At 45.4% G+C, this 14,973-nt stretch overlaps 5 protein-coding genes across 5 annotated transcripts; 1 reads left to right on the plus strand and 4 right to left on the minus strand.

The window, feature by feature from the left end:
• The first annotated feature begins 4,137 nt into the window (after nt 1–4,137).
• On the plus strand, nt 4,138–4,924 carry LOC103053111 (histone H1.10-like). The gene has a single exon (XM_007445029.4). The coding sequence runs from the start codon at nt 4,228–4,230 to the stop codon at nt 4,864–4,866; it is 639 nt and encodes a 212-aa protein (XP_007445091.2). The 5' UTR covers nt 4,138–4,227; the 3' UTR covers nt 4,867–4,924.
• Nucleotides 4,925–4,991: 67 nt separating this feature from the next.
• LOC112543189 (histone H3) lies at nt 4,992–6,149 on the minus strand. Its single transcript, XM_025177411.1, has one exon. The coding sequence runs from the start codon at nt 5,728–5,730 to the stop codon at nt 5,320–5,322; it is 411 nt and encodes a 136-aa protein (XP_025033179.1). The 5' UTR covers nt 5,731–6,149; the 3' UTR covers nt 4,992–5,319.
• Nucleotides 6,150–6,726: 577 nt separating this feature from the next.
• LOC103052656 (histone H4) lies at nt 6,727–8,449 on the minus strand. Its single transcript, XM_025177414.2, has one exon. It carries the CDS (start codon nt 8,211–8,213, stop codon nt 7,902–7,904), a length of 312 nt encoding a protein of 103 aa, XP_025033182.1. The 5' UTR covers nt 8,214–8,449; the 3' UTR covers nt 6,727–7,901.
• Nucleotides 8,450–10,332: 1,883 nt separating this feature from the next.
• LOC103052890 (histone H4) lies at nt 10,333–10,768 on the minus strand. The gene has a single exon (XM_025177413.2). It carries the CDS (start codon nt 10,750–10,752, stop codon nt 10,441–10,443), a length of 312 nt encoding a protein of 103 aa, XP_025033181.1. The 5' UTR covers nt 10,753–10,768; the 3' UTR covers nt 10,333–10,440.
• A 1,385-nt stretch (nt 10,769–12,153) lies between these two features.
• On the minus strand, nt 12,154–12,900 carry LOC148215701 (histone H1.2-like). The gene has a single exon (XM_088142640.1). The coding sequence runs from the start codon at nt 12,808–12,810 to the stop codon at nt 12,157–12,159; it is 654 nt and encodes a 217-aa protein (XP_087998766.1). The 5' UTR covers nt 12,811–12,900; the 3' UTR covers nt 12,154–12,156.
• Between the last annotated feature and the right edge of the window lie 2,073 nt (nt 12,901–14,973).

Raw genomic sequence — 14,973 nt, forward strand, 5'->3', positions numbered from 1 at the left:
CAGTTCACGATACAGAGTTTCCCATGTCACTCTGCCCCATCACAGGATAAATTGCTTATTTGTAATACTTATATTCCAATGAGAGCCATTTTGGTGTGGTAGTTAAGAAGTCAGGAGGCTGTGAGTCTCGCCTTAGGTATGAAACCAAGTGGGTGACCTTGGGCTGCTGCTTCTCTCTCAGCCCTAGAAAGAAGAAGGCAAGGGCAAACCACTTCCAAAGATCTTGCCAAGAAAACTGCAGGGACCAGTCACCAGGAGTCAACTCTAACTGGAAGGTGTACACACACACACATACACACACACACAAAACTAAATTCCACCTGGAGAGAGCTGAATATAGTGTACATACTATTCTCTTTTCTAGTTTTTCACAAGGACACCACCACCGTAAGATGAGCTGAGGGTGAGTGACTGGCCTGAAGTCTTAGTGTGTTTCCATGGTTGTGAGTGGACTTGAGGCTGGGTCTCCCACTATTGTTCTAGTATCTTAACCATAATTGATGTGTTCAGCTCTGTGTCTTAATTATTCAATCAGAGTTACAAGGAAGGAAGGAAGGAAGGTTCTAGATCAGAATGTTGCTGTCAGTACTAAATGTTCATTTCTTTCTGCCACCTAGTGGTCTGATCAATTATTATCCTGCTTTTTGCCAAATTTCCAGCATGCTGACTGTGAAATCCCATCACCACCACCTTTTAAACCCTTTTAAAGCAAGGATTACACAGAATCAGATCAGGGATAAAAGCCACTTTTTGTCTTCCTTTGGTCATTTGCAAGAAGATTTTAGTTCTTTATGGAGGTGAATGACAATTCATTTATGGGAGAAATTAAATGGGGTTATAAATGATGTGAGCACTAAAGTCAACGGATGCCCTTGCTTAAGAATCACATCTGCTTCCAACTAGTTATTGGTAGCTGTTTTCTGTCTTAGCCATTGTCAAATACTGCAGAATATTGGGAACTCCAACTAAGAGTAGACTCAGCGAGTGCCAACGGCCTTGGAGAAAGATTTTTTTGCAGTCTCATTTCTCCCCCTATCCACAAAACGCTCAGCTAGCCTGCACCATTCTCCTCATTCCTTTCTGTTTTTCTCCTTTTTATTTCCTCCTTACTCTGAGTGTCAACAGTGGATGGGCAATTATGTCTACTAAGTTGAGGCTGATGTGCGTTTTCTCCAATTATTTTTGTTACACAGTATGGATGCTTTCTTCCTTCTTTATTTATGTCTATTGTTCGATTTGATTCAGTGTTCAAGGTGGCTAACAAAATTAGAATACGAAACACAGGGCAAGTTCAGAAACTAATACCCAAATTAACAATTACGCTGTCGAGCATACTGCACGGAAATTTCCGGGTCGTTCCCTATCCAAGACCTAATCAACAACCACTATGCCTCTCGGGATAATAACAAGTTGGACTTTACTTTTCTCTGGCTTCCTAAAGATGTATATTCCTTGCATGTATAGAACAGAGGAGGAGGAAGAAAAGGAGGAAAAACAGTAACATTTTGTAAGACTAAGAAACCAAGGGGGAAAAGAAATAAAAATCTCCATACTAATTTTTCTTTTCTTTAGAAGGTAAAATTCCAAGGATAAGGACGGGCAGGAGTAACATACCTTGCCTTTTCAATAAAAAGATAAAGGAACAGGAGACACTTTCCAAGGGAAGCTTTTATTTGCTGGTAGGAAATATTTCTGGCTTTCCTTAAAGAGCACCCATGCACCATAGTGCAGTTCTAGACCTACAATGATCCCGTTATCTTGGTCTCAGTGTTTCCACCCTTCAGGCTCTCAAGTGTCTTGGCAAGAGAGTCTACCTGTGACAGTAGATGTAGGTTCATAGTAAGACTATTTATATATAATTGTAATGTAATATATAATAATATATATAATTGTCAATCAGAGGTAAGCATCTTAGGACTATCTAAATGGTCTGAACTACAATTCCCGCAATTCATTGCCTTTGACCATGCTGGCTAGTGCTGATAGGAGTTCAAGTCAAGCTGCTAGGCTATATAATTTTTGCACCAAGAAGGGAGCAGCCAAAAAGCCAATGAACAGACTTCTCTGCTCCTTGATTCCATATTCAGCAAGGAAAGGGATAAATCAGCCCTTCCCAACTGTTTCTCTTCCTGTCAACTATATAAATAAACATGTTCAAAAGCTAAACTGTGAAGTCACTCCATGTGATGTTACATGCATTTCAGGAATGATATTAAAGTTCTCTTGATCTTTTCTTTTGAGTTGCCCTCAAAAGGAATGGACAGTTATAAAGGAATAGGATATCTATGGATGGTAGGGAGAGAAACTGATAATGACCAGCAGGGTTGCTATCTCTAACTGAATCCCACAACTTTAGTTGCAGTAGTAGTAATCATAATAGTAATAAAAATTTCTTGGCTTTCCTCAAGTAGCAAAAGGCAGTATACTTGGTGGGGGTCCCTATGGATAGTCTCTGCAACAACCCTGTAAAATAAGGTGGGTTGAGAGACAGTGACTAGCCCAAAGTCACTTGTTTCCTCCATATTCCACTGTTATAATGGAAAATGTGTTTAACTTGGGTACCATAGTTGGCATTCTGCCTACAATAACAGAATGATCTCATTTGCAGCTTGACTTGTGATGTGCAAGGTTGCATTTTTAAAGAACAGTTGTTTCACTGAAACCAAATTTAATTTCCCCTAGTTGAAATCCAAATAGCATTGGCTGAATTTAGCCTACAATACGTAGAGAAGAGTATAGAACACATCTTATATGGCATTCTTTCTGAATCAATCTCAGTCATGAGATGCTAAAGGCCAAGGAGCGACATAGGAAGAGATGAATGCCGGTAGGACTCTGCGGCACAACAAAAGGAAATATTAGAAACATTATAACTGATTTGGTAATTAAAATTATGGATCACTTCTTTGACTCTGATGTCCACGTATATTTAAATTCTTCCTCTGTTTCTACAGTTTTTTTGTATGCTTGACTGGGTCCCTTCATCATGAATCCAAGAACTAATATTCTTATATCTGATCTGGGATCAATGGCTACTAGCTTTGAGGACAGTGGGGTTGCCTCTGAAGACCCTCTGCTGGGGGACCGGTGGGCTTCCTTGTGCAGTTGGTCGGCCACTATGAGAACAGACCACTGGACTAGATGGGCCAGGGGTCCGATCCAGCAGGCACTGCTTATGTTCTTAGGGTAATTATGGGAGATGATGTCCAATCATTCCAAAGACTTCCAGGTTAAGAACTCAGATAAACTTGGTTAACTTCCAATTACTCCCATCCTCCACTGTTATGAGCTACTCAAAGGCAATTATTCTATATGCCATTCAGCTTCAATTCCCAGTACAAATCTATAACAAAAACCTGAACCATTGTAGGATGGAGGAATTTTAAAAGGTAGAACTAAAAAGAAAGCTACATCAATGAAACACTTCCTACTTCTCAGAGTTAAACCAAATTGAACTGACATAGACCCTCCAGTCAACAAGAAAAAAAGAAATCGTTTTTAAAATACTATCAACGGTTAGGGATCTCGCAATTGTAATCGATTGCTACCGATAATTTCTTGAAAGAATAAAAGTATTAAGTCCTAAATTCGAAGAGTTTTACCAGCAAAGGACCGTCACCCCGAGTCCAAAGTTAATGAATGAATGTGTTACTTGGGATAATTCAAGCGGCTTTTATAGCGAGACCCCCGTTCGGGGACAGTTGCCTTTCTCGCCACGCCGCCCCAGAGCCCCCCAAGAGTGGCCTGGCCCCCTTCTGCGGCCCCGCACTCGAAAGAGGAGGTTTTAATTTACACGAAAACGCCAAACATTTCCAAGGCGAAGACGCGCGAAGCTGGGAGCCGCTCCGCTTCTGCCCGCTTTTCCCCCGCCCGCCGCCGCCCCCGCGCCGGGCGCCGCCACGAGCGCAAAGGCCGGGTGCCCCTGCCCCGTTTCCGCCGGGACCGGGCGCGCTCCGCAGCCCGGGCGCCAACCGGGGGGCGCTTTTGTGGCACCCAAAAAGCACAAAGTGGCGGTGACCGGAGCCATGTCTGGCCGGCGGAGAGCAGCGTCCGCGAACGCACCAATCAGGGCGCAGCTCCGCCCCTATAAATAGCAGGCAGCTCCTTTGCCTCACTTCAGACTTTACTTTTCGGCTCCGAGCGACTCCACGCGAGCGATCCGCTGCCCCGAGAGCGCCCGCCGGCCGACGCGAGAAAGGAAGGAACGAAGGGAGGGAGAGAGAGACCATGTCCGAGACGGCGCCCGAAGCCCCCGCGGCCGCTGCGCCGGCAGCCAAGGCGCCGGCCAAGAAGGCCAAGAAGCCCGCGGGCGCCGCCAAGCCGCGCAAGGCGTCCGGGCCCAGCGTCACCGAGCTGCTGACCAAGGCGGTGGCCGCCTCGAAGGAGCGCAACGGCGTGTCCCTGGCCGCGCTGAAGAAGGCGCTGGCGGCGGCCGGCTACGACGTGGAGAAGAACAACAGCCGCATCAAGCTGGGGCTGAAGAGCCTGGTGGGCAAGGGCACGCTGGTGCAGACCAAAGGCACGGGCGCCTCGGGCTCCTTCAAGCTCAACAAGAAGCAGCAGGAAGGCAAGGACAAGGTGGTCAAGAAGAAGCCGGCCGTCAAGAGCAAGAAGCCCGCCGCCAAGAAGCCGGCCAGCGCCGCCAAGAAGCCCAAGAAGCCCGCCGCCAAGAAGAGCCCCAAGAAGGCTGTCAAGAAGCCGGCCGCGGGCGCCAAGAAGGCGGCGAAGAGCCCCAAGAAGGCCAAGCCGGCCAAGCCCACGAAGGCGGCTAAGAGCCCTGCCAAGGCCAAAACGAAGGCGGCCAAGCCCAAGACGCCCAAGGCGAAGGTGGCCAAGCCCAAGAAGACGGCGGCTAAGAAGAAGTGAAGCAGCTTCTGTGACTTTTAATCCCAAAGGCTCTTTTAAGAGCCACCCACTCTTTCAGTTGAAAAGGGCTGGTTTCCTTCCCGAGGTACACTTCTCCATGACAGTGACACATTAACATTAGGCCTGACATGCAAAGCTCCACAATACAGACTTAACATTAAAAGCTCCCCAATAGTCCTTGCTGCCAGTCCCATGGGCTTACTGTTTTACAAGCGTGAGACCTAGTTTAGAAAGGAGACTAAGTTTAGTCACGTCTGTAGTCTCAACCCTAGGAAGAGACCATGGGAAACCACTGAACGTCGCCAGGGACTTCTTGTCCAGGCAGTTCCCAGGAGTGAAAACACACGAAAAAAATAACGTAAGATAGTAACGACCAGGCTCTTTTGAAATGAAAGAGTAGGTGGCTCTTAAAAGAGCCTTTGGGGTGATAACGAAGTCTCCGAGGTGAAAGTCTTAAGCTCGCTCGCCGCGAATACGGCGAGCCAGCTGGATGTCTTTGGGCATGATGGTGACTCGCTTGGCATGGATGGCGCAGAGGTTAGTATCTTCAAAAAGCCCCACCAAGTAAGCCTCGCTGGCCTCCTGCAGAGCCATCACAGCTGAACTCTGGAAACGCAGGTCGGTCTTGAAATCCTGAGCAATCTCACGCACCAAGCGCTGGAAAGGTAGTTTGCGAATCAACAGCTCTGTGGACTTCTGATAGCGCCGGATCTCCCGGAGAGCCACGGTGCCGGGACGGTAACGGTGAGGTTTTTTCACGCCCCCGGTGGCGGGTGCGCTTTTGCGAGCTGCCTTAGTAGCGAGTTGCTTCCGTGGCGCTTTACCACCAGTGGACTTCCGAGCCGTCTGCTTGGTCCTGGCCATCCTTCAAACAACACGACTTCACTCTCCAAAAGTTCGGATGTATGAATTCGGTGGCCGAACTGGTGGGTATTTATAGGCAGCGTCCCCTCGTCCTATTGGCTGAGAGTGGCAATGATGCTATTAACCTTGTTTGAATATCCCGGCCTCTACCATGATTGGTCAATGGCAGCACAACTCTGATTGGTCTCTTTTCCTCTTGCAGTAGCCAATCGCGGTTCTCTGGCTTAACTGACTACAGGCTTCGGTCTGTCTCCCCATCGTCCGCGTTCCTCGGATGCTAAGAGGAGATGGCGATTCCGTCCATACAGTATACAATATAATGGAAATACTAAATCCAGAGGGTCTTGTAGTCTGCCCAGGATTTTATGAAAACGATGAAATTCCAGCCATTGTGAATTCTCTGTAATGGAAAGATCTGATAACTGCTCCATGGCTTCCTTTTACTTTGTAAATACCCGAAGCAGAGTTCCTCAGTATATCATATGCATTTTTATCTGAACTTCTTTTTGCTAAGGCCATTTTTCTTAGAACATAAACATTTCTTTCCCCCACATAGCCTGCACTCAAAATGGGGAGTGGGTCAAACTAGATCTTTGCTAATTGCAACACTGTCTCTAGGAAATCACAAACTGGGAGACTATACTGTAATATTCCTTTGTTCTCAGGAAACGTCAGCAAAATTTTGTATTGCTCCTGAATATGGCTGCTCTATGGCTGGTTTTGGCCCAAACTTGGAAAGAAGGGATCTTTGTTCCATCTGTAGTTTAAAACTTCACAAGCACAAATTACAACATATTTCCTGTATAAGCGCATGTACGATTTCCCTAGGTTATTTCCTTCCAGATATATTGGATTTCAACTTCCTTATTTCCCTTCCATCTGTAGATTTAGTGATGGAGGTAAAATTCCAAAACATCTGGCTCATCTGCAGTGAACCAGACTGGGGAAAGATGAAAAGTTCAACCTCTGCCTTTTTTGCTATGTGGAGGAAGGATTAGCAATCTGTTTAGCAGATATAATTAGCAGAATGGTCTTAAAGAAGCATGAGGTTATTGCAGTGAGAGTTTTAATGCATTCAACAAATTAACTACTAAATCCTTGTGACAAAAACACTCCAAAGCCTGATTAAAAGAGAATGTGTCCATGAGGGGGGGAAAAAAAAAATCAGCAACACCTGAGTTATACTTTTATTAAAAGTAAATCTGATCCTGGAATAAAGCATGAACTCTATACCAATCAAATTACAGTAACAGAAAAGCTTAAACATTCTCCAGAACTGGTCAAAATGTGATAGTGAAAAAACATGACCAAAAGTCAATGCCTATATTGTAATTCCCAAAGGAAGAGGATGATTCCATTTGCCTTCTCAGCTCTGGAGCAGAACTGGTCCCATCTGTGACCTTGGTCCATCAACAGAGTTTAAACATTTACCTTTCTCCTGTTTTCATCAGTCATCAATGAAAGCAAAAATCAAGCTATTCAATGCACATAAATTTAACAAAAACAGAAGGAATCCTTTGCAATGTTATTGTTCAGTTTATGAGAACAGTACGGTATTGATTTTTTAAAACATTTTTCAGATTAGACCCACTGAATTAGGACTGCAATTCTTATTCCAGAGCAATTCCCACTGAATTCAACAAAACTTTTGAAAGTAGAACTGCGTTACACTAGTTGGAAATATCCTTTTTCAAAAAGTTACACCATACCTTTGATATAGTGCTTACATCTTGTTTCTTATGCAAATCCACAAGTATTTGTTCTTCAGTTGCTTCAGTTTTATGAATATTTTTCCTGGGTTACTGATGAAGGAGAGCCTGTTTGATGCAGCAGTTAAAGCTCTCAGCTACAAACCACACTATGAGCTGTGCCTTGAACAGCAGGGTGACCTCAGCCCAGTCACTTTCTCTCAAGCCTATTGAGAGGAAGGCAGTAGCAAACCATTTCCAAACATCTTGGTTAAGAAAACTGCAGGGACCATTCTGGACAGTCACTAGCAATCAGTTGAAAGCAAACATACACACAAAGGACTCTGCAGTTAAGGCTTGAGCGTTTTACCAATCAAGTTCTCATGTGACAAAAACAGCATGCACCAGGACTCAGCTCTTTTTCTGACAGAATTGGCGGCCCTGAAAAGGGCCTTTGGGTTTTATATTCTGTAATTCAGCTTTCTAGCCTCCGAAGCCATACAGAGTACGACCTTGGCGCTTCAGAGCATACACAACGTCCATCGCAGTCACGGTCTTTCGCTTTGCATGCTCGGTGTAGGTCACGGCATCCCGAATGACGTTTTCTAGGAAGACCTTCAAGACGCCCCGAGTCTCTTCATAAATCAAGCCAGAAATACGCTTTACTCCCCCACGGCGGGCCAAACGACGAATAGCGGGCTTGGTAATGCCTTGAATGTTATCGCGAAGCACCTTACGGTGCCTCTTAGCGCCCCCTTTTCCGAGCCCTTTCCCACCTTTCCCGCGTCCAGACATGTTTTTCTACAAACGCTAACTGGCTCCCCTGCAACAAAACAAGTGCTGTAAGGCAGCCGAATCGCTCGGTTTATATTGCACAGCGTCCGACCAGAATGAAAACGGTTGGGAGATTTTTTAAAAACTAACCGTATTGTTCCTACGTCCAATGAATGACCAGTGCGGAACTAAACTTCCAATCAGAATACAGCAAATAATATTCAAAGCTATGGGCGATTTTGGCGCTCTTTTTTTTTCTTTTAAAAATTAAATTATGTGGAGCATTTAAATTAGCGACATGCACCGTTGCGAGCCTCCTACAATTTACCTATTGAACATGTATTGTTATAAAATTTAAAATTAATAAAGGGATAACACTTTTTAAAAAATCTACTGGGAATAACGTTTCTAAAACATCTATTGAAATATTTTTGCAGATTGCTTAAGAACGGTATTCCACTGTTACTTTCCAGTTGTTTTGTGAGGCAATTGGAATAATGGAAAGAAAGTGTGACAAAAAGCAAAGAAGGCAGAAAATACACTGTTGATTTTCATTTAATACACCATTCTTATAACTAAGTTGCCTGTACCAATAAATTATTTCTTGGGCTCAGTATTCTTCACCTGTTCAATAATAATAAGAAACTCAGGCTTCAAGCTTACTGTTTTAAGAACTTCGTTTCACATCCAGGCTAACATAGGTGTAAATTTTATTTGCTTAATAGAAAAGGAAAGACACAGTTAAGTCATGGATATCAGTATTCTTGGCAGCAGGATGAATGTGCTTTGCCACTGCCTTTTTCGGAGACATGTTTTCAGCTTCCCAGTCTAGCCTAATTTCCCTAAAATCCTGGGATTTGCTGGTGATCTCCTATCCAAGTCCTTACAAACTCTGGCCCTGCTGAGCTCCTGAGTGTGGGACAGAGCAAAACACACACACACTCTTTCTCTCTCCCCTTCCCACTCCGTGTTTTGCATCATCTGGATGTGATTCCTGAAACTTTACTAGCATTCTGAGATTCACTAAAAGCATAATCCTATGGGAAGCAGTTCAAGCTGCTTAGTTACAAAAAGTCATTTAAAACCTTTTGCCCAAAACAGCCAGGTTTAATTTACCTTATGAACCAAATGAGTTACACAAGATTCTGTGGCTGCTAGGCTAAAATGTGTAATTTTGGCTACTGCTGTTAGGCTAGAATATACAACAGATAGAATATGCAATCCAGGTGGGTTAATTATGAAGAACAGCTCCGTTAACTAAAAGCATACTGTACCAGCTCAGCTAATTATAGTTTATTATACACATATTCTCCTCTATAGATAGTTTATTGGGTAAATCACAGTGAAGCAAATCATGAGTTGACAGGTTAGGTGAATACAGCCTATTAATAAAACCTTTCTTCCACTTTTAAGACAGCAGGTTTTCCACCAAGCTCAAAGATGGGACTCTCTTCAGAATCAAGAACCGCGAGAAAGGACAATTAATCGCACGCTCCTTATTGCATCAACACTTTGCCCAATCGGTGCCATGAATTTAAACTTCTCACGCTGCATTTCCGCGGCATAAGTCCCCGCGTGTTTTACTTTGATGTGTTCCTAATCATATCCTTCCATTTTCCCGCTATTAGCATACAAGTGGGGGGTGAGAGGGGAGACAGGCGAAAATACCGGCTAGAAAATGTGAGAGCAGGTACCTTTAATGGCAGAAACAAGGGGGAACCAGGCTATTGAAAATATGGCATGAAATGAGAACCAGCAGAACAGCCCAGAAAAACGGCGCCAAATCAGTTGAGCCATTCGTGTTTCTCTTGAGACTCGCGGGGCAGGACAGAGGTCTCGCTCACCTTTTTTTTTTTCTTCTCCTTATTAAGATTCCTGAAAACAGGTTGATTTTTAAAGGAGCTGCCTTATTTTCTTAAAGCGCTACAAGGTATGAATGGACAGAACATTGTTATAACAGTTTCAGATTGTGTCAACTTCTTTCAAATAGCTTGTATCAACTATTAAGTTACAATGTTCCTCCAAGGGAGTTTCCCGATCAACCCCAGACTTCTGATTTTTTGTAAGAGAAGAGCCAGTCCATGATGGCAATGTTCCTCCGAGTACTTTACACTTAAATTTACACGCACAAACGAAAACATTTAACATTTAAACTTATATTCACAAGCGAACACAGCTCTTTCCACGAATGTGTGGGTGGCCCTGATAAGGGCCTTTTACATTAGTTATTACAATGAGTTTTACAAGCTTATCCACCAAAACCGTACAGAGTACGACCTTGGCGTTTCAAAGCATACACAACGTCCATCGCAGTCACGGTCTTTCGCTTCGCGTGTTCGGTGTAGGTCACGGCATCCCGAATGACGTTCTCCAAAAAGACCTTCAATACGCCGCGAGTCTCTTCGTAAATCAAGCCTGAAATACGCTTCACGCCTCCGCGGCGAGCCAAACGGCGGATAGCAGGCTTAGTAATACCTTGGATATTATCACGAAGCACTTTACGGTGCCTCTTGGCGCCGCCTTTCCCAAGACCTTTACCTCCTTTCCCGCGACCAGACATGGTAAAAATCAGCAGTACCAATCCGTAACCGAAACAGAATACGACCTAACCACGAGAGCGCGAGAGCAACATTTATATAGCACTTTTTCCGACCTGAGTGAGAACTTCAAGAGGGGGGCGTGCACCGCTTTCGGCCCAACCTCCTTAAGTATATAAATCAAAGGAGGCGGGCTTTTCCATCAATAAATCAATCAGGAACTGGAATGTGACCAATCAGATTTTTCATTTACAAAGGCGCAACTTTTCTTTTTACTCTTACAAAGTACTGTAGCTTCATATACAATTTGGTATATTTTCTTTAAAAAAGGGATACAAAAATATTTTTGAAATTGAATGCACCTCAGAAAATTCTGAGCCATGATTTGCAACAATTGTAACAAAGCCGTTTACCAAGGAAGATTTTAGCAACATTCTAGCAGAAACATTTATTGTCTATTATTTCTTTTTGCTCTCAATACTCGATTTGATTTCGGTGCAAGGGCGCATGCCTTTTTTTTCTTTTAAAAAACAACCTCGCAAAAAAAATCCATTCTTTGTGACATGAAACAGTTCTTCAGTGATGTTTAATACGCATTTCTTCTTCCCTTGACTTAAGGATGCCTCATTTTGTCTCGAGACATGAATAGTCCTCATGTGGAATGATTGATGGCATTTACTTGGATAGCTACACTATTAAAAATGTGTCTCATGATCTGCTCCCAAAATTAGGGTACTCATATCGGCACCAATCACTTTCACACGCCTTCCTACGTTGTAACTAAGTATCGGGGAAAGCAGCATGGCAATTAGGTCATCACTGTGCGCAGTCACCAAACCTGCCCTGATTGGTTGAAAATGAAGTCACCGCCCAATCCCCGTGCAGCCCGGGTTATTTTTTTTTAATAAATCATGGTTCTCAACCAATCAGAAATTTCAGAAATTGCAAGGGTTGCAATATATGTGCACGACGTCTATATTCATTCGTTTTAGTGATTTTCTGGGTATTTACCCCCTTTCACTAAGCATCCTATTTGTGCATTCCCTGTCCAACGCTTAGAGTACATGAGGCCGCCCAGGGTTTTTAAACTCACCTATGGTTTGGGAAGCCAGTCGCTAGGGTGGATTGCAAGGTAAGAGCTACAAGGAAGATCCCCCACCCACCCACGCACGCACGCACGCACGCTTCAGCCGCCAGCGCCTCCACCCAAAACAGCTGAGACTTTGGGAAAGCCTAAGAGCTTCCCTCGTGCAAGGATTTCAGGCAGGCACTTCAAGATGTACTTGAGTGTTCCCCCATTGAAAAGAGGGTTGACTTTAAGCACAGTGAGCGCCTGGAATCAAATAATGCAAGTCAGCCCTTTTCAAATGAAAACGTGGGTGGCTCTTAAAAGAGCCTTTGGGATCAAAACAGTCACAGAAGCTGCTTCACTTCTTCTTGGCCGCCGTCTTCTTGGGCTTGGCCACCTTCGCCTTGGGCGTCTTGGGCTTGGCCGCCTTTGCCTTCGCCTTCACCGCCTTGGCCTTGGCGGGGCTCTTGACCGCCTTCTTGGGCTTGGCCGGCTTGGCCTTCTTGGGGCTCTTCGCCGCCTTCTTGGCGCCCGCGGCCGGCTTCTTGACAGCCTTCTTGGGGCTCTTCTTGGCGGCGGGCTTCTTGGGCTTCTTGGCGGCGCTGGCCGGCTTCTTGGCGGCGGGCTTCTTGCTCTTGACGGCCGGCTTCTTCTTGACCACCTTGTCCTTGCCTTCCTGCTGCTTCTTGTTGAGCTTGAAGGAGCCCGAGGCGCCCGTGCCTTTGGTCTGCACCAGCGTGCCCTTGCCCACCAGGCTCTTCAGCCCCAGCTTGATGCGGCTGTTGTTCTTCTCCACGTCGTAGCCGGCCGCCGCCAGCGCCTTCTTCAGCGCGGCCAGGGACACGCCGTTGCGCTCCTTCGAGGCGGCCACCGCCTTGGTCAGCAGCTCGGTGACGCTGGGCCCGGACGCCTTGCGCGGCTTGGCGGCGCCCGCGGGCTTCTTGGCCTTCTTGGCCGGCGCCTTGGCTGCCGGCGCAGCGGCCGCGGGGGCTTCGGGCGCCGTCTCGGACATGGTCTCTCTCTCCCTCCCTTCGTTCCTTCCTTTCTCGCGTCGGCCGGCGGGCGCTCTCGGGGCAGCGGATCGCTCGCGTGGAGTCGCTCGGAGCCGAAAAGTAAAGTCTGAAGTGAGGCAAAGGAGCTGCCTGCTATTTATAGGGGCGGAGCTGCGCCCTGATTGGTGCGTTCGCGGACGCTGCTCTCCGCCGGCCAGACATGGCTCCGGTCACCGCCACTTTGTGCTTTTTGGGTGCCACAAAGCGCCCCCCGGTTGGCGCCCGGGCTGCGGAGCGCGCCCGGTCCCGGCGGAAACGGGGCAGGGGCACCCGGCCTTTGCGCTCGTGGCGGCGCCCGGCGCGGGGGCGGCGGCGGGCGGGGGAAAAGCGGGCAGAAGCGGAGCGGCTCCCAGCTTCGCGCGTCTTCGCCTTGGAAATGTTTGGCGTTTTCGTGTAAATTAAAACCTCCTCTTTCGAGTGCGGGGCCGCAGAAGGGGGCCAGGCCACTCTTGGGGGGCTCTGGGGCGGCGTGGCGAGAAAGGCAACTGTCCCCGAACGGGGGTCTCGCTATAAAAGCCGCTTGAATTATCCCAAGTAACACATTCATTCATTAACTTTGGACTCGGGGTGACGGTCCTTTGCTGGTAAAACTCTTCGAATTTAGGACTTAATACTTTTATTCTTTCAAGAAAAAAGTATTGTTGCCTTCTTTCTTTGACGGTGATTATCACCCTTAATATCTGGTTCCTCAGGCCAGCCGCAGAATTTTAGTTGTCTACCGACGCTATCACCATTGCAATGATCGTATATATCTAACAAGGAGTGATTCATTACAGGCTGCAAAGATTTAAGGTTTTAAAATATCTCCTTAGTTACATCTCTTATTCTCCATGCTGTTGCTTAATTAAAAGATCCTAACTTTAAATCCAAAAATAGACAGAGTAAATAAATATATGAAGAATATATTGCGGATGGCTCCTGGATAAACGGACATAGATTCATATAAAATTCCAATGGAATAAAATGGTGAAGGCTACCATAGTGATTAATAAACACTCCATCTATGTGTTTTGTTCACAGTACTTGAACATCACTTTTCAGAAATACGGTACAGTAGCAACATTATGATATCCAATCACTAAAACTAGAATAATAATAGAATTATAGAATTGCAAGAGATCATTTAAGCTGTGAGTTGACTTCCCTGCTCAGCGAAGGAATCCAAATGAAAATGAAAGCACCCCCATAGTTTTCAAGACTCCAACGGGACACATCCAGTGAAGGGGACCCCTCCCATCCCCCTGCTCTTCTTGTTAGCAAGTTTTTCCTCACATTCTGTTGACCTCTGTCTTTCAGTACTAAAATGATTCTTCTTTGTTCTATCCTCTGGAATCATGGAGAACAGCTTCTGGCAACGTTACCTATGACTCTGTAGGTACTTGAAAATGTTATATCCCGTCCTTCACCTCTGTTGTCCTTTTTAAATGGTATATAAACCCCACCCCATCTCTCCTTAAAGGATCTAGTTCCTTGTCTCCTGATCATTCCTGATGCTCTTCTCTGAACCCATTCCAGATTGTCTCATACTGGTGTCCCAAGCTGGGCACTATATACAAAGTGCACTTCTAAAATCTGAAACAGAAATGAATAATGCATGGGATACCAGCACAGTGTCATGAAATATTTCTAAATAATTGAACCAAAGGCAACCATTCTACAACTCTTCTTCCTTCCTCTATTTCTGGTGTTACTATATGATATTTGGTTACCTCATCCTAATATAAATCCACTGGAATACCAAGATTCCAGTTGAGTGAATGCCAAATGCTCACATCTCCCATTAAAAAGGGGCACCTAATCACTTTTCTGACTGCACGTGAGTTATAGATGTGATTTAAGCCCACACCACTATAAGGAGCATGGGAAAAGTGGATCCACATAGAAAGGGAACTGTATCCTTTTCAGCGTTGATATAAATGTCCAGTGCATTGACCTAGATAATTTTTAATAGTAACTGACATCAATTCAGATGAGGCTGTCTCTTTCAGGCTCATTCCTCTTTGGCCTTTGGTTTCCCCTCCCTCTTTCTCTTTCCTTTCCCATGTGCATGTGCACCAACTTCACTCTTCATGAAAATGACCAAGCTTATGCCATACTATTTTGCCAATTTGGAGGACTTTTGT

The sequence above is a fragment of the Python bivittatus genome, unplaced genomic scaffold, assembly GCF_059951505.1.
Source record: "Python bivittatus isolate LINGU-HERP-01145 unplaced genomic scaffold, Pbiv_v1 ctg000440_np1212, whole genome shotgun sequence".
NCBI lineage: Eukaryota > Metazoa > Chordata > Lepidosauria > Squamata > Pythonidae > Python > Python bivittatus.

What these genes read in the sequence shown, in the direction of transcription:
- LOC103053111 (XM_007445029.4), top strand. Translation starts at nt 4,228, where the DNA reads ATGTCCGAGACGGCGCCCGAAGCCCCCGCGGCCGCTGCGCCGGCAGCC.
- LOC112543189 (XM_025177411.1), bottom strand. Translation starts at nt 5,730, where the DNA reads ATGGCCAGGACCAAGCAGACGGCTCGGAAGTCCACTGGTGGTAAAGCG.
- LOC103052656 (XM_025177414.2), bottom strand. Translation starts at nt 8,213, where the DNA reads ATGTCTGGACGCGGGAAAGGTGGGAAAGGGCTCGGAAAAGGGGGCGCT.
- LOC103052890 (XM_025177413.2), bottom strand. Translation starts at nt 10,752, where the DNA reads ATGTCTGGTCGCGGGAAAGGAGGTAAAGGTCTTGGGAAAGGCGGCGCC.
- LOC148215701 (XM_088142640.1), bottom strand. Translation starts at nt 12,810, where the DNA reads ATGTCCGAGACGGCGCCCGAAGCCCCCGCGGCCGCTGCGCCGGCAGCC.